Below are 23,201 nucleotides of genomic sequence, written 5' to 3'. Positions count from 1 at the left end.
TCTAGCAACACACTCTTAGCATGGTTAATCACTGTCCAAAAGGAGAAATGAAGTGTCAATACTCCACTGATGTGGATGTTGCTGCAAATTTAAAATAAGTGTTCTGGATGTCAGTTTTATGTTTTGGTTTGTAGTGAACAAATCATTAATGTGCATTTTACTACCAGTCTGCTGAAAATGCATTTCACTGAATTTTACAACCCCCATTCCAAAAATTACAATAGTCCTGGAATTATAAATCAGAAAGGCAGGAAGGTGGGTTGATATCCTACTCCAAATAACCTATTTTTTTCCCGGATATGTGGGCCGACTGAATCAGAATTAAAACAATGGTGATGACACAGTGTTGGGAGACGAGACAAAATTCCCCAGTTTCAGTAAAAACAAATGTTAAGTACTTTATTTGCTAGGTGTAAAGAACTTGCTCATAGTTCATGATTATTGCTGCAGACAGACACTTCGAAACCAGTCCCAACAGCCATTTCTAATGCCCTGTGATTATCAGTGCCATCTTTGATTCCAATAAGCAGCATCTTCTGAAGGTAATGAAGGACTCCAGGCAGCGCCAAGGCAAACAATTACTCTAGCTCACTCTTTTCCAATGGGTCATTTTAACATGTTTTATCCCAAATGGAGTACAGGAGACTCCAACGAGAATCACTGCAGTCATATTCTATCTTAGCCAAATCATTAATTAACAAAAGGAAAATTTACATCAGACATTTATGGAACACAATATAAAAAAATTAAGCTATCTAAACTTTTGTAACTTCTACTGAAGATTTCTTCCACTGTTTTTTCAGCTTTAACTGAAGGAGTGCAATCTTAGTCCCACAGCATTTCTCATTTCTGCTTTTCCTTCTCCCATTGCTCTGGAGTTAGTGTTTTCTGTTCAAAAGCATGGATTTCTTTCAATTCTTCTGCTAAACAATTATTTACCAACCTGCAAAGGAAGAACATATTAAGTAATTAAATGTTTCGAAGCAACAAGGTTTAAAACAGTTTTGAATGCCATTATTACCACCACAAACTAAACAATCATGCTTATATAAGAGAAAGTTGGCATTGCCCACTAACCCTATTTTAGACAGTGTTGAATAAACATTATTACTATTAACTAATATCTGTCAACCAGGTGGGTGGACTGGTGCAGTGGCCATTTTTAGCCATGATTCAAGATCTAAATAGGGTTACAATACAGAAAGAGGTACAAGCATTAAATCACAATGACAACATACAATTGAAACAAACATGTATTGTTAGCATTCTGCACATTAGTGTAAATGGATAACTGATACCAATACATTGTTCTGAACTAAACACATGTAGTTTCTTATATAGTATTATGGTTAGCAAAGAAATTAGATCACAAGAAAAAAAATTAGAATTGGGTTCGAACAGTAATGTATACAGTTAGCTACCATCCACTACACAATTACTCCTACATTTGAACTTGCCTCTGTATCTCGCACGTTATCATTGACAATGATATGCCAAATCTGATTCTACTATCGGCTCCGTCACGTGCTACAGCCTGCTGGGTAAATACTTGACTTCTATGTTAAAATACAGCTTATGTCGTTAGTTTGACACTATGTACACCTCCAATTCCACATACTATACAAATCTGCTATTCACTTTAGCTCACAAAGCCTCTGTGTACTCCAAAAGTGTTGATACATGGTCATTTGAAATAAGAGAGGACAGCAGTTTACGATGTGCAGCAGTAGTACACATTTTTATTCTCAGTACCATTTATGTGTTGTATGCTTTTGGGACAGACAGGTTGGCACATTTGGACATGTAAAAAGATAATCTTCACAATTGAAATTTGTTTTCCTAATAGTTCGGATAACTTTACAATAGCAACTTAGGCTGAAGTTTACGTAAGGTCCAAAATTCTCCTCATCCTAGAGTAGATGTAATGCTTCCCAGTTACACACAAAGCAAAGGACTTTCTCCCTCATTGAGGCATTTCAGTTTTACCTTAAGCTTCATTAGTGTATACCATGCCTGGTGAATCCTCACCGTTTATAAGAAGGGCCTACAGAACAGGGAGAGATATCCTGCCTCCCAGAGGGCCACATTGTCTACACAGGCTATGGGGATGCAGACTTGCTCAAATCTGTGTTACATCAAGCAATATAAAAAGTACTTGTGTATAGGTCTCGTGGTTTTCCATGGAAATTGGTTTCCATCAGTTGCTCTTTCTTTCAATGAAACTGGTGATTAACAGCAGTTTTTGTAGCTCATTAAGGTTTTTCGGCATACAAATGGGTGAAATTGAACAGGGAATAACTGAGTACGCTGTCAGTTTCTGTATGTACCGCTGATTTATATAAAACCGAAATAAGACCATTAATGCAAATGAAGGATAGACGTTACTAACTCAACATTCACAAAGAGCTAGAATATCTTTAACAGAGCTGCAAAAAATAAATAGGAAACTGACAAACTTTGTACCAACTTTGGATACCAGCGAAACTGAAGAGAATGTGATACTTGACAACCAGTCATGTGTCAAACTATCTTTGCAGCTGAAAAACAGGGCACTAACGGAGAAGGCCACAGAGCTCAAGAAGAAAATGGCAGCATTTGTTGCTAAACCAGATAGAGGTTAATGTTTGATGAAGAAAACTAAATAGAGATGGACAATAAGGAAGTTGTTCCGATTTTGGTCTGTTTGGCATATGTGCAGAATAAGTTAGCCAAATGTACCAGAAGCTTAGAAGGGATTCTGTGAAAACTGGAATGTGCACAAAAGAGTTTTTAACACACATTGGTTTAGCAGGCGCTTGTCCTCAGAAATATAGGGGCTCTATTATTCATAGTATATTAAAAGGAACATCTTTGCAATATTGGAAGCCTGGGCAAGGCTGTTACTTAGGTATGAGGATATATTTTACATTGTTTTGCCTTTTAAATTGAATAATAACTCACATTCATGAGATTATGACAGTGTAGATTAAAGAACTTGAAGTTTCAGTTGGCTTATCCAACAGTATTGCTTTTCCTCACTGATATAATTAGGCTTGCAGATGCTGTGATGGCTACAGAGTTTCACATTCATATGTCCAAACTGAAGAAAAAGGCTGGATGTTCAGAGAGTTTAGGGGAGACAAAGTGCAGTTGTGGACACTTACCATAAATGTAGATGTTAGTGTATTCACTGTTGCAGTCATCACACTTGGGTTATCTGCCTGCAGGTAGCCCTCAGTCAACCCGAATACCAGAGACTTAGTATTTCTGCATCGGTTGCTGTCGCTCCAAGTCTGACATCAGGTCATTAGGGGTATAAAAACAGGCAACAGGCAGCCAACGCCATTACATCAGTGTTTCTTGCCCCAAATGTCAGGAGCCCCCCAAGAGAGAGAGATGGTGGAAAAAATCTCCACCAGTAAAAAGTAAATACCAATACCCCTGCAAGGGGTGAGTAGAGAGACAGAGAGAGAGAGAGAGACAGAGACAGAGAGAGAGACAGAGAGAGAGAGAGAGAGAGAGAGAGAGAGAGAGAGAGAGAGAGAGAGAGAGAGAGAGAGAGAGAGAGAGTGAGAGAGAGAGAGTGAGAGAGAGAGAGAGAGAGAGAGAGAGAGAGAGAGAGAGAGAGAGACAGAGAGAGAGAGAGAGAGAGAGAGAGAGAGAGAGAGAGAGAGAGACAGAGAGAGAGAGAGAGAGAGAGACACAGAGAGAGAGAGAGAGAGAGAGAGAGAGAGAGAGAGAGAGAGAGAGAGAGAGAGAGACAGAGAGAGTGAGAGAGAGAGAGAGAGAGAGAGAGAGAGAGAGAGAGAGAGAGAGAGAGAGAGAGAGAGAGAGAGAAGGGGGCTGAAGGGAGGGAAAGCAGGACTGCAACAGTGAATACACTCTAACATCTACATTTACGGTAAGTGTACACAACTGCACTATGTTCTTCGTGTTTCACTGTTGCAGTCATCGCACTTGGATTGATTCCAATCCACCCTGGATTTGGAAAATATAGGCAGGTGGTCCTGCATGGTGAATGTGTGTACAAGGCTTCAGGTAGCAGCCTCCAGAATGTCCCTGGTAGGAACTCCCCTGAGGAATGCTATAGAGGTAGAAGTTGCCTAGTGGAATGTGTTCTGATCCCCTGAGGGGTTGGTTTCCCATGGTGTTTGTAGCAGAAATGGATACATTGTGCTATCCATTTGGAAACTGTCGGTTTTGAAATGGCCTTACCCTCTACCCTTTGTGAAAAACTGAGTTGCAACTGGTTAGACTTCGTGAAGGGCTTAGTCCTTTCCAGGTAGGATCTGAGCGGTCTGTGCACATCCAAGGAGGGTAAGATCCTTTCCCCTTTACTTTGAGGATTAGGGAATAAGGTTGGCAAATGGATAGATTGGTTGAGAGCCACACCGGACACCACTTTGGGCATAAAGGAATGATTAGTCCTGAGGGAGACCCTGTCAGCATGAAAAATAATGAAGGGGTCCACTGCCATAAGTGCTTGTAGCTCAGGCACTCTTCTCACTGAAGTGATGGCCAGGAGCAATGCTGTTTTCTAAGAGAGTAATTTTAAGTCTGCTGATGCTGCAGGCTCAAAAGGGGGCAGTGTGAGGTTTTCCAGTACAAAGTTAAGGTCCCAAGCAGGGGTGGGTGCTCTCCTTGGTGGCCTTAAGTTGTTTGCCCCTCTCAGAAACTGTTTGATGAGAGGGTGAGAGAATAGGGGCGGCACAGAGTTGTAATGAGCCGAGATGGCAGAGATATGGATCTTAAAGGAGGGAAAGGATAGGCCTCTGTGGAGTAGATCTGCTAAGTAATCCAAGATTAGAGGTAGGGAGGGAAGAGTTGTGTCCTCTGCTTTAGATTGAATCCAGCAGCAATACCTTTTCCACTTATCAGCAAAGGATTACCTTGTACTGGTCTTCTAGCTTCAAGAATGACGTCCAGTACCGGTTTGCTTAGGCTGGTTACTGGGTGAGAATTCAAGGAATAAGCCAGGCTGCAAGATTTTGGGTTTGCAGTTGCGGATATCCCCACTGCTGAGTGAGCAGGGTGGGGCTCTGGGGTAGGTGCCAGGGTGGTACTGGTGACAGGCTGCGCAGGAGTGGGTACCAGTACTGGTGTGGCCCATCCAGGGCAACCAGAATTGTCCTTGGTCTGCCCTATCTTATCTCGAGCAATATTGTTGAGAGAAGGGGCAGAGGGGGAAATGCATAGATTGAGAGTTTACCCACTGGAAGGATAGGGCATCCACTTTCTGGGCCCTGCTGTGAGGTGTCCTGGTGCAGAATTTGCTTAGCTGGTGATTGCAGGGGGAGGCAAAGAGATCCACCTCTGGGGTCCCCATTTCTAAATCAGAAGGCTGAAGGTGCTGGGCTCCAATTGCCACTCGTGTGGGTCTAGGAGATTTCTGCTCAAGTTGACTGCCAGTGAGTTTTGTTTGCCTGGCAGGAATTGAGCTTGCGGATGGTCCTGCATGGCCAAGGCCGTGTTCCACAAGACCATGGCTAGCCTGCAGAGTGGGTAAGAGAGTGTTCCCCCCTGCTTATTGATGTACCACATAACTGTGGTGTTGTCTGTTTTTATTAGTAGGGGTCCTGGTGAAAGTAGGGATCTGAAAGCTGTTAGAGCATGCTGCACAGCTAGCATCGCTTTTTGGTTTATGTGCAGATGAATTTGACTTGGGCTCCAGTGGCTTTGAATGCACTTGTCATCCAGGTGTGCCCCCCAGGCATAGTCTGATGCATCTGTGGTTAGGGTCTGGGTGGCATAGGGTTGAGTAAAGGGTAGTTCCTTGTTGTGGTTGCATGCTGCTGCCCACCAAAGAAACTCTGTCTTTAGACAAGATATGATAGGAATGAAGGTTTCCAGGTCCTGAGAATGTTGGCACCAAAGACTTTTTAAGTACCACTGAAGTTTCCTCGTACGCAGTCTGGCATATGGAATTAGTAGGATGCATGAGGCCATGAACCCTAGGGCCTGCAGGATTTTCCTTGCAGATAGCTGGGTTCTGGTAGCCATTTGACTGAAGTAGTCTGTCAGATAGGCTTGTTTTTCTGGTGTAAGGAATGCCATCTGGGATGCTGCGTCCAAGCTTGCTCCAAGGAATATAATCTTTTGACTGGGGACTAGTTTAGATTTCTTTTTGTTGATGGCGTACCCCAGGGAGGTTATAAGGTTTTTTTTACAAAATGTCAGGTGCTGCAACAGCATTTCCGGACTGTCTGCCTGAATCAGGCAGTCGTCCAAGTACGGGTAAATTTGAATTTTTCTCTGTCTGCAGTAGGTAATGGCTGGAGCCAGGCATTTTGTGAATACTCTGGGAGCAGTGGATAAGCCAAAGGGAAGTGCAGAGAACCGATACTGCATAGATCCTGCCCTGAAGCGAAGATATTTCCTGCACGAGTCCCTTATAGGGATGTGCAGATAGGCTTCTTTTAAGTCTAGGGTAGCTAACCAAGGCATCTTTGGCCAGCATAGGAAGAAGCTGCTGCAGGGTGAGCATTTTGAATTTTGGTACCACCAGGAAGGTGTTTAGAATGTAAAGATCTAGGATTGGGTACCAAGTACCCTCTTTTCTGGGTACCAGGAAAAGTCTGGAATAGAACCCTTGACTTATCTGTTCCACAGGAACATGTTAAATTGCCCTTAGAGAGCAGGGATTGAACTTGGTTTTGTGCCTCTGCCCTCTGGTTTGGAGGAAGGTCTGGGAACCCTTTTGGGGTTGGCAGTGAGTGGAAGCAAAATTTGTACCCCTGGGATACAATGTTGAGGACCCATCGGTCTTTGGTGATGGAAGTCCAGTTTTCTGCATGATGAGCAAGTTTTCCTCCTAGGGGCACAAGCAGTTGGGTAGAGGTGGGGAGTGGAGTTGAGAAGTCATTGGGAATTCTTCCCATAAGAGGGTGGCTTAGCACTCCCTGTTTTGAAGTGGGAGGCACTCCATTTCTTAGATCTCTGCATACCCTGAGACTGTAGTCTGGAGGGATCGGTTTCCCCCAGGTCTAGTTTGAGATGTCCTTGAGGGGGCTGGAAAGGAACATTGTTTTGAGGGGCAATGCCTACTGAATCTAGGAGGCTGTACTGGCAAGAAATCTTTGACTGTCTGCATAGATTTAGCTTTTTCTTCCATCTTTTTAAGAAACTCTTCTGCTTTGGTGCCAAACAGATTTCCCTTATTCAAAAGAGTGTCTAGTAATTTTGATTTGACATGGTCTGGCAAGGTCTGCTCCTTAAGCCAAGCATGCCTTTTCAGTACAAAACCAATGACTGCTGCCCTGCAAGATACTTCTAGGGCGTCAAAGCCACACTGCAATGTACGCTTGCTGACTTGGCTTGCAGAATGCATAAGCTCTTGTAATTCTTTATTGTCTGCACAGTCTGTAAAGGTAGCTATTTTTTGCTTAATAAGTTCCATAATATGTTGTTGGTAGTTCAGCATGTGAAACGGGCAATTCCATGCCCTAATGGCGAGAGTTGCAGAGGTGTATACTTTCTTACCCCATCTGTCTAAAGCTCTGGAATCCCTGTATGAAGGAGTGGGATTCTTAGCTGCAGTTGTTTTGATACCTTTAGGCCCCTGGGAGATTACCTCTGGGCCAGCAATAGGAATTTTGAAAAGGAATTTGTGAGAGTCAGGAACTCATAGGAAACCAGACAGGTACTACAGAGCAGGGGGTAAAGTATCAGGAGTTAAACTGGATTCCATAAACATCCAGGACTGGGGTTATTGCTAAAGGCTTATGTTGTGGCAAATCTAGAAATTCTCTGGAGTCTTTTTTTGGACTGAGGATAGTCTTGGCTTTCCCAGTGGAAATGCTCTGTTAAAGTATGTAAGGTTTCAACAAAAGAAAAACCTTCTGGAGGAGAAGCAGAGGGAATAGATTCCTCTGCATCTGAATCCTCATAAGCAGATATAGGCACGTCTTCATAATCAGATGCCTCAGAGTTGTCGGACTCTTGGTCTGTTAAAACTGCTGGGGACAGGTCTCTTTCTCTTAGCAGGGGAAGGCTGCCTTCCCCTAATCAATATAATAAGGTCTTCTGCCATTTTAAGCATTTGATGTTGTGGCAAGGAAGCAGATGCAGGAGTTTGGTTTGTCGTTTTTTTAGGTGTAGCACATACTCTTGGCCTTAGAAAATTGGCAGTTTTAGACAAAACTGAAGACACGAAAGAAGTTGGTTTGTGTCGAATATCGATAGTGCGAAGAACTTCCTCAGAAGCCGGTGCATGCTCAACAGTTCCGGGCCCATCCAAGGTAGAGACATCCACAGGTTCCGAAGAAGATTCTTGCGGCATACTGGACTCCAAACGAGTCTTGGTAGGGGCCTGCGAATCCATAGAAGCAAGTAACAGGGGCTGAGAAAGCACCTCAAGCAGTACAGGTGAACTGTTGACTAGCTTAATGGAAGCGTTGTCGGCAGTTCTGGACCTGTGCGGTCAGTCTCCGTCTTTATCCTTATGTTTTTTCAGTAGATCGGTAGTCGGATGGCTTACCAAAGTTATTTTGGAATACGGAGATAGAGAATGAAAGTATTTAGTGACAATAAGGGCCTGACGACGAATAGTTTGGGCTTTGAACAAGGCACAAAACCGACAGCGAGGAACGTTGTGGTCTGGACCTAAACAGGTGATGCAGTAAGAATGAAAATCTCGGTGTGGTATTTGCTTTCCACAGGCAAGAACATTGTTAACTTTTTCTGACATCGTTTAGAGCAAGACAAAAGGATCCCCAATGGGGTACTTAGCTTTAGAAGACTTCAGGATAATTCAATTCGATAATGAAAACTCAGGTAGCGGCCAACCGGCACTCATGCAAACTCCTTCTGCTTCGGGCTCCTCGGCACGAAAGACTGATGTAATTGAGTCGGCTGCCTGTTTTTATACCCCTGATGACCTGACATCAGACCTGGAGTGACAGCAACTGACGCAGAAATACTAAGTCTCTGGTATTCGGGCCAACTAAGGCAGAACTTGGATGCCACTTTCAGCACAAGCAACAAATTAGTTTAAAGGGTAACTTGGTTTTTATTGAGGGCCAGATAAGGAGGTTAATCTAAAATGGCACAAATCTCAGAAATCCTCCTCCTGAGTTGAGTGAGAGAGTGAGTTAAGAAACAAGAAGTTATGTACTCACCATAACATTTGATGCATGTAGTCCATCTCGCCTCACATTCTTACCCATGGGTTCGGAGCCAAATGTTGGCACTGACTCGGCCATACTTTTTAGCTCGAAGTCTTTCTATTGGCTGGGCTAAGATGGTATCCCATGCTGCACTGCTCTCTATCCCCAGATCTACTTTGCTGCGAGCACCAGCACTCATTCTTCATGCATAACACCACCTAAGGAAAGGCAAACCAAGAATGAAGGGAACTCTGAAACCAGGCCTAACCTCCAGATCCTCCAGGACGGGGGAAGGAGGGGGGGTAAGTAAGAATGTGAGGAGAGATGGACTACATACATCGAACGTTATGGTGAGTACATAACTTCTTGATGTTATGTAGTCCAATCTCGCCTACATTCTTACCCGTGGGTAGCCACTGAAGGAGCCTCATATGTAAATCCTGGGAGGCTCAATAGAAAATACTCCTGAGCACTGTGGAACTAAAGGAAGACCTGCCCCTAGATACCACATCTAACTTGTAATGAGTAACAAAGGTGTGAGGAGATGCCCAAGTAGCTGCAGCACAAATATCATCCATAGACAATCTGGCCTGAAAAACTGTAGATGCAGACCGGGTAGAGTGAGCCTTCACCCGGAACGGTAAATTCTCTTCCCCCTGAAGTATAAACGAAAGAAATACAACTGGAAATCCACCTGGACAACATGACTTTGAAAACAGGAGACCCAATTCTGTTTTCCGAAAATGAAACAAACTGATCAGATTTTCTGAGGGCTTTCGTTCTGTGCAAATAATAATGTAATTGTCTGTGCAAATCCAATTGATGAAATTTGAGTTCTGCCTTGTTTGAGAACTGGGGAAAAAACACTGGCAATTCAATAGATTGGTTAAGGTTACTAACTGATGCTACTTTGGGAAGAAAGGAGGGATTTGGTCTGAGAGAAACCCTGTCCTTGTGAAAAATCAAATAAGGGGTTTTGATTGATAAAGCTTGAAGCTCCGAAACACGTCTGGCTGACGTGATGGCTACCAAAAAGACAGTCTTCCATGTTAAGAATTTTAAATCACAGGTGGCTGCAGGCTCAAAGGGGGATGAAGTAAGACCCTGTAGAACAAAGTTTAAGTCCCAAGGCATAACGGGTTCCAAGACTGGAGGATGAAGCAACAAAGTGCCCTTCAGGAAGGCCTTACAGAGTCTATGTGCCATTAGGCTAGGTTCGTCTGCAACATGAAAGGTAGAAATCACCACCAACTGGACTTTAATGGTTGCGGCCGCTGAACCTTGGTTAAAAAGCATAGACAGGAACTCTAAAACAGATGAAATTGGAGCTGTGTAAGGGTCAATCGTTTTGGCATGTGCCCAGATTGAAAACCTCTTCCATTTGCTGTAATATATCTTCCTGGTCGAAGGCTTATGAGAGAAGATAGAATATGAACCACCTCCAGCGAAAATTGGTGAAGCCCAACTAATGATGGAAGTGGAGTAGCCAGGCTGTCAACCGGAGGGTCCGAAGAGAGGGATGGAGCTGCCCTGACATGCGAGTCAGTAAGTCTGGTTGTAGATCCAGAATCCAAGGAGCGTCCATGAGATAGGGATGGAGAAAGGGGAACCAAATTTGACGAGGCCAGTGTGGGGTAATCAGAATCATTTTGCTTCCCAAGGATTGCTCTTTCTGAAGACCCTTTGACAGCAAGGGAACCAGAGGGAAGGCATACAGTAGACCGGAGGGCCAATCATGGACTACAGCGTCCCTGGGTGACTCCCCCTGAAGGGGGATAACAGTGAAATAGCTGCTGCATTTGGCATTGAGGAGGCTGGCAAAAAGGTCGCAGCAAGGCTGACCCCACCTGCGGAAGATCTGCTCTGCAACTTGACAGTTCAGGGACCACTCGTGAGGCATTAGAATAGCTGTGCTTAGCCAGTCTGCGATCACAATGGACTTCTCCGGAATGTGCATTGTTACCAGAAAATGTTGGGAAGACACTGCCCACTGCCACACTCGCATGGCCTCACTGCAAAGGGGGTATGACTTGGTTTCTCCCTGTTTGTTCAGATACCACACCAATGGCATATTGTCTGAGTGGATTGCAATAGTCCCGTGAGGAAGAAAACTGAAGTGCTTGCAACAATAATAGCACTGCTCTCATCTCCAGGACACTGATATGCAGATGCATCTTGTGCTCTTGCCATGTGCCTTGGACAGTCCTGCCTAGATAATGCCCCCCCACCCCATCTGGGAGGCATCCGTGGTCATGGTGGCAACCAGGGATGAAGGAACGAAGGGCTTTCCCGCATTGAGGTTGTCGGTGCAAAGCCACCAACTGAGATCCTGTTTTCCCCCATCTGTGAGTAGAATAGGGTGAGAAAGTGGAAGACGGTGAAAAGACCACTGGGCGAAGAGTAGCCACTGAAGGAGCCTCATATGTAACCTTGCCAGAGGGACTTACATAATCATAGCAGCCATTGTAGTCAACAACTGAAGGACCCATCTTGGCTTCACTCTTCTCAGAGGGAGCAAGGCGTAAACCTGTTGCTGTAGGACTCTATTCTTTCCTGTGGTAGAAACGCCCACATGAGGACAGTGTCTAATTCGGTGCGAGGGCAACAAGGCAGATTTTTCCCAGTTCAAAGTGATGCCCAACTGTTGACATAGGTTGATAGTAGCGTCTCTGGTCTGAACTAGTAGATGCCTGGTGGTGGCAGTAAGGAGCCAGTTGTCCAGGTAGGGAAACACTTGGAATCCCTGATGTCTCAAGTGAGCAGTCACCACTGCCATGCATTTGGTAAACACCCTGGGGGCTGTGGTGAGACCAAAGGGCAGGGCTCAAAACTGAAAGTGACTGGCTCCCAGCCAGAAGCGTAGGTGACTTCGGGATGCCCTGTCCATCTTTATGTGGTAATAAGCATCCTTGAGGTCGATGGAGCACATATACACTTCTTTTCCCAATAATGGGAGAATAGACTGCAACGTGACCATTCAGAACTTGGACTTTTGCACATCGGTGTTCAATCGGCTGAGATCCAAAATGGGTCTCAGTTCCCCTGTCCTTTTCAGCACCAAAAAGAATATGGAGCAAGTCCCTAATCCAATCTGATCTGAGGGAACATGCTGGATGGCTAATTTTTCTAGCAGCTTTGAAACTTCTGAAGCTTCCCTTTGAGTGGGTGGAACATCCGGGATTTTCTTGATTGGAGGGGGATTTGACGAGAAGGGAATGACATATCCTCTGGAAATTATTCGTAGAACCCATTGGTCCTGGGTGATAACTTGCCAGGCCTCCGGGTACAATGAGATTTGACCCCCGACTGGCTCCGGAAACACACAGTCGGGCCCTTCCATCAGGAGCGGAGGTAGGGAGAACCACAAAAGGACTTGCGGTCTCCCAAGTTGCGAGGGCCTCCTCTGCCCCTAGAGCGGCGTCTTCCTGAATAACCACCCCTCCCCCCTGCCTCTGGAGGGGGGCTCACCTTGTGCACCAGGAAAAAAACTCTGATTTCTTGAACCACATTTTTCCACCCCTCTGGGCCTTGGGATAAGGCCTAGAGGGAAGGGAAAAATGGACTCCTATGGCAGACCGAGTTTTTCCCTCTTGATCGCACCTAGTGAGAGTGTCTTTCACCTTGGTTCCGAACAAAGAGGAACCATCAAACGGGGCATCGGTGAATAAAGACTTGAAGGCCTCCGCGAAATGACAAAGGCGCATCCAGGCCTGCCTCCTAAGAGCAACTCCTGAACTAGCTGCCCTACTCACTCCTTCGGCAGTGTAGGAGATCAGCCTCATGGGGGAGTTTGCAATAGAATTGAGGGTAGACATCTGAGCGTTGACGTTCTGGGCCACCGCCTCAGAAACGTTACCCGTGAGAGTATCTCCAGGCTCCTTTAGGAGATCTCTCTGGAGCCGTGCAAAGTGTGATAAGTAATTTAGTGACCGCAAGGTAAAGGTTGCTGAAGACAAGGTACACTTCCCATACCGGTCCATAATCCTAGACTCCTTGTTAGGGGGATGGACAGTGGAAGAAGTCTCAACTAATTCTTTCTGGGTGGCAGCTGCCACCACCATGGCATCCACGGGGACTCCCTTGGATAGAAATTCCTTATTAGGAGGGGCAGACAAAAATTTATTGGGTCTCCTGGAGACTGGTTCCACAGAGTCAGGGGTTTCCCACACCCTTCGACAAACCAAATCCAGAAGCTCGAAGGGTGAAGATACCCAGGAGGTAGAGGACTGAGCACCAAAGGCCTTCAGGAAGACAGACTCCTCTTCAGAGTGGGCTTTGGATGGCCAGTCACCTCTCTGCTTCAAAATCTCTAGGATGTCAGGGAAAGAAACATACTCAGAGGACGACTTAGGGGAACCCTCCGATTCCTCGTGGTCGGTGTCTGATGTGAGAGACTCATCCTGGGAATCTATGCGCTTCCTCTTGCACGTTTTCTTTCTGGGTGGCTCCTCAGGCAAAAACTCTGAGGGGCCCTCAGAAATATGGGGACTACTCGTGGGGGTACTCTGAGGCCTTGGGACTCCGCTGTCCAGAGATAGCTGGCAATCCGAGACCTGCACCGATGTTGTAGGGGACAGAGTGACCGATCTGTATGATGCTGCTGACGACCTGGCCAGTGCGCTCCGCATGGCCTCGAAGGCTGGTCCTCCCGGATCTGAAGAACGACTAGCCTCCAAAACCAGGACAGGAGTCAGGCTTCCCCGCGCCGAAGCACAGAGAGGGAGACTAGGAGCCAAGAAGGGTCCCAAAGCCTCTCCCTCGGGTCCGACCAAAGAATCTGGAGTCCTGAACCCCGTGGATGGCGCCGACGGGTTCGGAGCTGACGGAGCCGATAAGCCAGTAGGGGCTGTCGGAACTGACCTAGGGACATCACATGGAGTCGAGCACTTTCGAAGCTGAGATGTGCTCGGAGAGGAAGAAATCGATGTAGGTTGAGGGACCGGCTCCGGAGCTGACTGGGTCGGAGCCGAGAACAATTTAGCCAGTACCGGTGACTGAAGAAGTCTCTGCACCACTCTATCGACATCCACATCAGATAAGGTCCTGGAAGATTTGGAGGATAGGGAATGAGATTGAGACCTCCTCTCTGAAGGGGACCTGTGAGGTGGAGATACCGGCCTAATGCTAGGCGACCAGCTCTGAACAGGCTCCAAGAAAATTGGAGCCGAAGCAAGTTCCATAACCACTGACACTTCCTGCGGCCCCGAGGACAATGGAGCCGAGGATGTTGATGAAGATTTTGCTATTTTCTCCGGTGGCTCTGAGGATACTGATGGAGCCGGGGATCGCTTTTCTGCCTTGGAAGATTTTGCCTTAAAGCTGGAAGTACTCTCCAGACCCTCCTCAAAGGAGGGCTTCAGAAGTCCCTTCAAAATCAATTTGCTCTTCCTTTCCTGAAGGACACGCTGGCTAAAGGCATGACAAAAACTACATGATTCCTGGAGATGAATCGTTCCCAGACAGTACACACAGAGTGTCCCATCGTTGAAGGATATCTTATAACTGCACTTGGAGCACTTCTTGAAGCCCGTGGGCTTATGCTCCTTAGTATCTTTGGACATAGTTACCAGAAACAGCAAGCAACTACTCAAAAAAGACCAACGGTCCAAAACAGCCACAAGCACGGGAACAAGCCAAACAACAAACAGAACACACAAAGACCTCTAACTCAAACAATCTTTATACACAAATACAAGGGGGGAGGACTAATTCCTCTAATTTAAACGGTTTTAGTCCAAGGGAAGGATTTAGCACAAAAGGAAAGCAAGGGGACAGACTAGGTCCTCTAACTGAAATGGGCCTAGCCCGTTGGAAACAGCTAGTGGGATACCACAGAATACGCTATAAAGAAAAACACAACTTTTCCACAATACAGTCAAGAACACACACAATCGCTATTAAAATAGATTTTTTTGCAAAAAACTTCTCAGATATAAGAAAAATGGTACTTAGCCACAGCCAAGAGCGAGACCACGTCCGAGCTACACGAGCAGCAGATGAGATCTGGGGATAGAGAGCAGTGCAGCATGGGATACCATCTTAGCCCAGCCAATAGAAAGATTTCGAGCTAAAAAGTATGGCCGACTCGGAGCAGACATTCAGCTTCGAACCCACGGGTAAGAATGTAGGCGAGATTGGACTACATAACATACAAAGTTAAGCTCCACTGAAGTAGCCAGTTCAAAAGGAGTCTAAGTTAGCTTTCTCCAGTGTTCTAAAGGGGCTTCAAGGAAACAGTGCTCTTCAAGGCCTTTAAAATTTTCAGTGAAGTCAATGAACCCATCCTTTTAGAGCAAAAAGGGGGTCTAAATCCTTGTGATTTAGTAAACGTGGAAAATGGGTTAACAAGTCCAAGTATCTTTTCGCTGAACTAAGAGAGAGAGAGAGAGAGAGAGAGAGAGAGAGAGAGACTATAAAACCTATTAAAATCAGAGAAACCCAGCTCAGAGGTGTATGGAATGAAAATTCTTGCAATGCCTGCCTAGGGGATGGGAGAACAAGTTTCTGGTGGGTCTGAAAGTGTCTCTCTCTCTCTCTTCGTATAGTTCAGAGAAAATTTCATATTTGGATGTGTTAACAGTTAATAGGCAAGAATCAAAAATTACTTCAGGTATTTATAGAAAACACACCTTTTCGAATTCCTATCTAGATTATAATAGTTGGCACCCTCACCATCAAAACAAATCAATAGTTAAGGGACAGATGGTGAGGGCAGCCAGAATGGTGAGTGTGGATAGTGAATTTGAGGAGGAGATGAATTTTATTTTACAGATGTTTATGAAGAGAGGTTATCCGTTTGAATTATGTGACAATATTAGAAATGAGGTAATGATTAAAAGGAAAAATGGTGTGTATAAGGCCATTTTGGAAGTTGGAACTAGTGGATATATACAAGGGAAGACGGTTAATCCACTTAAAGATGGCTTAGGTGATAAATTAGTATTTGTAACAACCTATAATTTAGATGCTAAATGGATAACCAGCATAATTATGAAAAATTGGAACATACTGCAGGTTGACAATATCAGTGATAGAATGGATAACATTCCCAAAATTGTTTTTAGGAAGGATAGGTCTTTTAAAGAATTATTTCAAATGAGTCAAAATGTCATAAATAAGGCTAGTAATAGACCAAAAGGAAATTACAAATGTGGAATGTGCAATGTTTGTAAGTTTATAATGACTACTGGGACCAAAATTTCTATCAACGGTGAATATACTGGTATTAAAGGGCATTTAAATTGTAGTTCCTCTAATGTTGTATATCTGGCTAAGTGCCAGTCATGTTCGGCATTTTATATTGGGAAAACTAGCAGGCGTCTAAAGGATAGGATATATGAACATAACTTAGATATAAAAAATGGGAAAATGACAAATGCCTTAGCCAGGCATATGGCTCAGTATCATGGACATCCTTTTCAATTTTGTGTAATACAACAAATAAGGATAGACAGGGTAGAATTATAGATGCCCATCTAGAGGTAGCCGAATTGGAATGGCAATTAAAGTTGGACACCGCTAGTTTTCCCGGTATTAATGAATATATCAGCATTGCCCCAGTTTTAAAATTGAAACATTTTATAGCTTAAGGAATAATTGAACATGAATTATGCTTATAAATCCATGTATTTTATGAATCATTTATATTTTAAATAATTATCTTTTTAAAGTTATTAGGTAATTAAGTAATTATTGGTGTGGGAAAATGTTAATTTATTAAGATATAAAAGGGTGGGTTTTTAACAATCAGATGTTCTGAAGAAGTCCTATATGATGGATGAAACCTAGGTAAACTCTGATTCTGCACTGTGATCGTGTGGTGTGCTGGTTAATAAAGTGTGCTATTACAGCTTAACAGAGTGTGTTTTGGCTTGCTTACCTTGTATCTGAGCTTGATTTCTGTGGATTTTATTGGTTTTCCTTGGTTTCCAGTTTGTGAAGGTGTGATTTCTCCAGTCACAGAACCAAAGGAATGGGTGTCGTCCATGGTAGCCATTCACAAAAAAAGCTCAGACGAAATTAGAATATGCATTGACCCAAGAGACCTGAACAAAGCATTAAAAAGACAGCATCATCCAATGCGCACGGTTGAAGAAGTTGCAGCTCTAATACTGAATGCCACTGTATTTTCTGTTTTGGATGCAGAGAGTTCATTTTGGCAAGTGATGCTGGAATGCAAATCCGCATTTCTGACTACTTTTGGTACTCTGTTTGGCAGATACAGATTCCTAAGAATGCCATTTGGAGTAAATTCTGCAAGTGAAGTTTTTCAGCATACAATGGAGCAAATTTCTTCATGTTATCCATGTGTCATAATAGTAGACGATCTGTTGGTTGGATGCAATGGTGAAGCACAGCACAACAGAAACCTAAAGTTATAGACAGAGCACGTGAAGTGAACTTAAAGCTCAATCCTCTGAAATGCAAATTAAACTTCCAGAAGTTATGTACATAGGTAATTTTTTTCCGAGTACAGGCTTGAGACCCAACCAAGCAAGTAGCTATTCTAGAGAGGTCAGCGCCAGATAATGTACAAAGTTTATAGTGTTTTCTGGGTATAGTCAATTATATAGGCAAATTTATACCAGACAAGTGAGGTGACAGTGTCTTTAAGAGAGCTAACACTCGAAAAATTTGCATGGTCATGGTTAGATCATCAGAAAGCATTTGAAGACCTTAAGCAGAAAATTGCCACCCCACCTATGTTAAAATACTATGATGTGAACAAACCAGTTATTCTTTCCTGTAATGCTTCAAATTTGGCTTAGGTGCAGTTGTACTTAAAGAGGGCAGACAAGTAAGCCTATCCATCTAGAACACTAACGCAAACTGAGATGCAGTATGCTCAAATTGTAAAAGAACTGTTGGCAATAGTATCTGCATGCTCCAAGTTTCATGATTATATTTATGATTAAGCTATTCAGATCAAAACTGATCATCAACCTTTAGTTACTATTCTAAAGAAGCCTATGCATTCCGTTCCAGTGAGATTACAAAGAATGATGCTCAAATTACAAAAGTACAATTTCAAATTGGTCTGCACTAAAGGCAAATTGCTTTATCTAGCTGATAATCCCGATCTCCTTGAAATACAACAGAACTGCTTGATGCAGAGACTTTTGACTTTGATGTGATGTCGGTGTGTAATTTTTCCACCACTAGACTTAATGAGTTAAGAGGTCATACTCAGACCTATCCAATTTCACAGAAGCTCAAATCACTATATTAATGTTGGGTGGCCGTCAAAACAATCTAGTGTATCACCTGAAGTGCAAGTGTATTTTCCTTACAGAGAATAATTGTTGATGGAAGATGGTACTATTTTCAAATGTCCTAAAACTGATGTTCCTGCTTCCTTACAACAAGGATACATCCAGATTTTATGTTGTGGTTACCCAGAAACTACATCTACTAAGAGAAGAGCATGAGAATTAGTATTTTGGCCTTCATTAAATCGAAAGACATTGATAGTTCTTTCGACTTGTTCAGTATGCAATAGTACCAGATCACATTTGCAAAGAGAACCGCTTCAGCCAAGTCCAATTCTTGAACTACCTTGGTCTACTGTAGCAACTGATATCTTTGAGTGGAACAATCAGCACTACTTAAGTTTTGGTAGACTGTTATTCAAATTGGTTCGAGATTGATCTATTACCAAACAACCTCAAATGCTGTTATTACTAAGTTGAAACATAATTTCTCAGTTCGTGGTAGTTCACACAACCTTTTTTTCTGATAATGGCACTCATAGTCGTTTCAGAAATTTGCAAATGAATGGGACTTTGTATTGCTCTTTCAGCTAGCCCACTGGATTGAGGATATTCAGGACTACTAGTGACATGTATAGAGTGCAAAGCAATTGCTAGAAAGGTCAAAGCATGAAAATACAGATATATTCTTGCTTAATCTCAGAAACACCCTGTGATGATATTCTTGGCTCACCTGCTCAAAGACTACTTTCCAGGCAAACTAGAACTATGCCTATTTCTTCAAGTTTGTTGCAGCCCAAGGTCGAAGAACATTAAAACCATCAAGACTTAATTGTTTAAGAAGCGTAATATCCAGAAATCTAGTTACGACCAATCAAGTAAACTACTTTGTCCGTTGAGGGAAGGAGAGACGGTATGAATTTAAACAAAAGGTTTTGATCAAAAAGGACAGATTACAGGCATCTGTGCCGACCCGATATCTTACTTGGTAAATTCCGAAGGAAAGATGGAGTATAGGAGGAATCGCAATCATCATCTTCCTGTAACAGAACCATCATCACTGCAATCACACCACTGCATCTGGGATGCAAATTCTAAATCAACGAATGAGTTGGACACCTTTTCCAGACCAGAATGTGTTCAAAAAAGTCTGATTCTGTTCCAGAAAGTGATTCCATTCCACAGGTCAGCCATTTTGCAGAAACTGTCCCAATTGCTAAACCCAATTCCAAATTTTATGTCACACAATATGGACGAATATCTAAACCAAGTGTGAAATTTGCAGCAACGTGGACTTGCTTGTATATACCCATGTGTTTAGTATTGTTTAATGCATGTCTATAGATTATCTGCAACTTCTGAATTCTAAACTATCTCGTAACAATTGTATGATCTATTTCTCAAAGAGGGAGGATGTAGATCAGAGTGTAAAGTGTGTGTACTTGTATCTTTAGGAAGCATGCGAGGCTGTACGAGCACATACATAACCCGCACATGTGCACAACCTTAGTGCCATTTTGTAGAAGCAGCTAAGGAGTAAGCATGCATGATCTTAATCATTACTTGTATACAAGTTACTTGTTAGAGTCAATAGTCAAAAGTAGTAATGTGTTTGTATGCAACAAAGCTGCTTGAACAGAACCCACAAAGATTTGTTTATTCGTGTCCTAACACGAAAGTGACAGTGTCCACATTGTTGGATTGTTTTATATACCTGGAAACCATAAACAGATGCAGACTTCTGCACATGGGTACAAATTATAGCCTCCCACATGTAGCAGGATAATCAATGATCAATATCAAACTTGGGGGGGGGGTATTGGTTAAGCACAAGCCAGGAAAAGAAAAATGCATAATATTCCAGTAATCAGCAAGTCGAAGAAAGGTATTTTACTATTACAGTTAGAGAAAGGAAAAATACTTCCTTTTCTTTGAGTCAAGAGTAAAACTACACACCTGCTAATAAAGTCTGCATGGGAGACAAAAACAGTTCAAATATTTTAGTATTAGAGCTACATCCATAGTACCAAATCCTACTTTAAAATCAGCATTCATCCTGTAAAAAGTTCAGATCAGATTCCATCATCGCAACACTATATGGCAAACTTCATGCGAGCTGGCACCATCCTTATAAGATTATTAAAAAGAAGCTGTGACATTATATACTTTAGAAGCACATGTTTAGCAGTTATTCCCAGCATATCTTAGAGTACAGACTGCAAAAGGTAAGCATAGTTACCTCAGATAAAAATGCACACAAAAAGATGCCTCTTGTGAATTTTCAGGCGTTGATAACATGACAATTCCGCTAAGAATGGCAAACTGTGTAACCACTTCAAATGCAGTTTTCTAGAAGTGCATAAATCGCAGTGCCACAGTACAAAGGGAGAACAGGTAAAATCAAGTGTATCTTAACCCAGTCACCACTGGTTAAGCAAATATAAGCCTTTGCAATTCCAGCATAAGCAAAGTTCAAAAGTTATGAAATAATGAATGGGTGTATATCATTTCGAAGTTACTACCCGAACACCTATTTGTCGAACTTAATCCACTGAATGCTAATTCTGAATGTTCATTTAAGTGAATTTCTTCCCAGGACAAAAGTAATCCAACCTAGCAACTGTCACAAAAACCACATTTAAAAACCCAGCAATGTGGGGGGCTACATCCCCCAACTAAATATAGCAACTCCAAGATTGCACTACAGTGGGGGAAAGGGGCAAACTCCCGATGGCAAATAGGTGTTCGATGGGTAGTCGCTTTGACAAAATATGTACCCATGAAATAACGTGCGACCTAATGAGGTGAAGATAAAACCTGCTGAGCCAGCACACCATTATAAACATACTCACATGTGGAACAAGACCATTCCTTAGTAAATGCAGAACTAGGGCCATCAGGCATTGATCAGCTTGGCACACAAACTCTTCCACACTACTACAGCTCTTCCACCATACTATAAGAGATCTTAGTGGCATTTAAGTCTCCCAAAATCTACAGTCAGAGTAAATACATAACTATCTGGAAAGATGGAGCCCATCCACAAGAACAGAGTACCAAATAGTCAGTGGCAGTTTTCCTTATGAGATTACACCACTTGTGACTCCAAAGGAAGACCCTAGATCTAAATACAACATGCAACTTACAGCAAAAAAAGTATTGACAGAAGACCGGTTTAGTTGCTGCGTAAACATCATTCATGGCTGGACTGCAGAAAGCAAAGGTAATGCTATAATAGCTACAACAGGATAAGCCTCCAATGTGAAGAGTTTATAAAAAGGCATAATACAACTGTTTGTTTGTCTTTCAGCTTTTCCCCGGTAAGGGATCGCCACAGTGGAACTCCGGTCTGCTAATGATTGGCAGTAGATTTTTACGAAACTCTGAGGTGCCAGCTCGACACCCAACCTTCAAAGAAGGAACGCCCATTTAAGCATGCATGTCTTTCGAACGCTACCCAACCGGGGGGAGGACATGCAGACTCCACACAGAAGGCACTCCCAAGCCATGCTGAGAATCGAACGGGAGAACCTCTTGCTGTGAGGTAACAACACTACTGCCGTACCACCGCGATAATATACAACTGAACAAAAATCTTGGATGTAGTTTCCAACTTACTTTAACAAATTTGCTCATTCATTGATTGAACTGAATGCAATCAATGAATGAGCAAATTTGTTAAAGTAAAGTTGGAAACTACATCCAAGTTTTTTGTTTTTTAAATCATAAACAGTAAAAAGTTACAACTCTTTTCTAAATGGCTTATTTTTGTTAAATTGTGAAAGAACACGGAAGGTGGATGTTTAGGTTGCTTCTGTAGCAACTTTAGGATTAGTACAACAGAATGAACACTGCATTTGTGAAAGATACAATTAAGATGGCTCAACAAAGATGTTGCAGTTGAAAATCTTTCTGCTTGAAGCAATGGTAACCAAAAAGCATCTTCCAAGAAATTAATTTAAACTCGGCAGACACTGCAGCCTTGAAGAGAAGCAAGATGTTTTTTCAAGGTCAAGCATAGATGGACTAAGTCTGCAGTTACTACTCCTGCTTGGGTTTTTTTTTTTGCATGAATGTGTTTTGTGGGGACATTGTAGCACATCTTCCCACTTGCTGCGTATCAGTGCTTTGACCTTCTGGCAATGATTATGTAGCTTTTGCTGCTATTTAAAAACTGTGACCAGTATGCACACATCTCAACAGTTGATTCTTTTGAATATCCAGGATGTGCAATCTCCACATTTATAGCCTTTTCACTAGCAGCAGAGGAATCCTGCCCATGTTTGAAGAAAATAAGCCTTACAACATCTGGAAGATTATGCTAGGATTTGGACTCTATTTACTGAGCTGAAAATATTAAAAAAATGCCCTGGCATTTGCTTGATTTGTGTGAAAATACTCTGCTAAAATTTTCACTGCTATATCTCCTTTGATAACTAGGCTTAGAAAACTGCTGAATTTTAGTTTTTTAAAAAGTGTTGGTTAGTCACAGCTTACTGGATCAGGCCTCGTAATACCCCTGGGATTGTCCATTATTTTCCCCAATAACACACACTCGTCAGGCATTACTGCATGCTTTATGAGGAATACTCTAGTTTTTGCCTGCATTATCACAGAACGCTTCTGTGGTAGACTAAATGATTGACAACATATAGTCAAATATGTTGCTCCCAGAAGCATAGCTTACTTTTAAAATGGATAGCAAATGAATACTTTGGTAAGAGAGAGAGAACATGCACTGAAGTTACTTTTGCCTTGAGATTAGTCTTAAAAGCACAATACTGAAGAAAAAGGCATCAGACACAGTACTGAGCATTAGCATAAGTCAGGACAGCACATCTCACAGAGGAGAAATGAAGTATCAGAGGTTGGTGAGATTGCCACTGCCAGGTAGCTACTCTCTAGATAA

At 42.9% G+C, this 23,201-nt stretch overlaps 1 protein-coding gene across 1 annotated transcript in view; it reads right to left on the bottom strand.

The window, feature by feature from the left end:
• Positions 1-843: 843 nt before the first annotated feature.
• Positions 844-23,201, bottom strand: part of LOC122814347 (bolA-like protein 2) — a 52,735-nt gene continuing 30,377 nt past the window's right edge. Inside the window, exon 3 of the mRNA XM_044086933.1 lies at positions 844-943. Coding sequence (XP_043942868.1) covers positions 844-943 — 100 coding nt within the window. The remainder of the gene's footprint in view (positions 944-23,201) is intronic.

Source organism: Protopterus annectens, chromosome 10.part0 (genome assembly GCF_019279795.1).
Source record: "Protopterus annectens isolate FY-2018-M chromosome 10.part0, PAN1.0, whole genome shotgun sequence".
NCBI lineage: Eukaryota > Metazoa > Chordata > Ceratodontiformes > Protopteridae > Protopterus > Protopterus annectens.
Note: the sequence above shows the minus strand (reverse complement) of the source record. Positions and strands in the feature narration are given on the sequence as shown.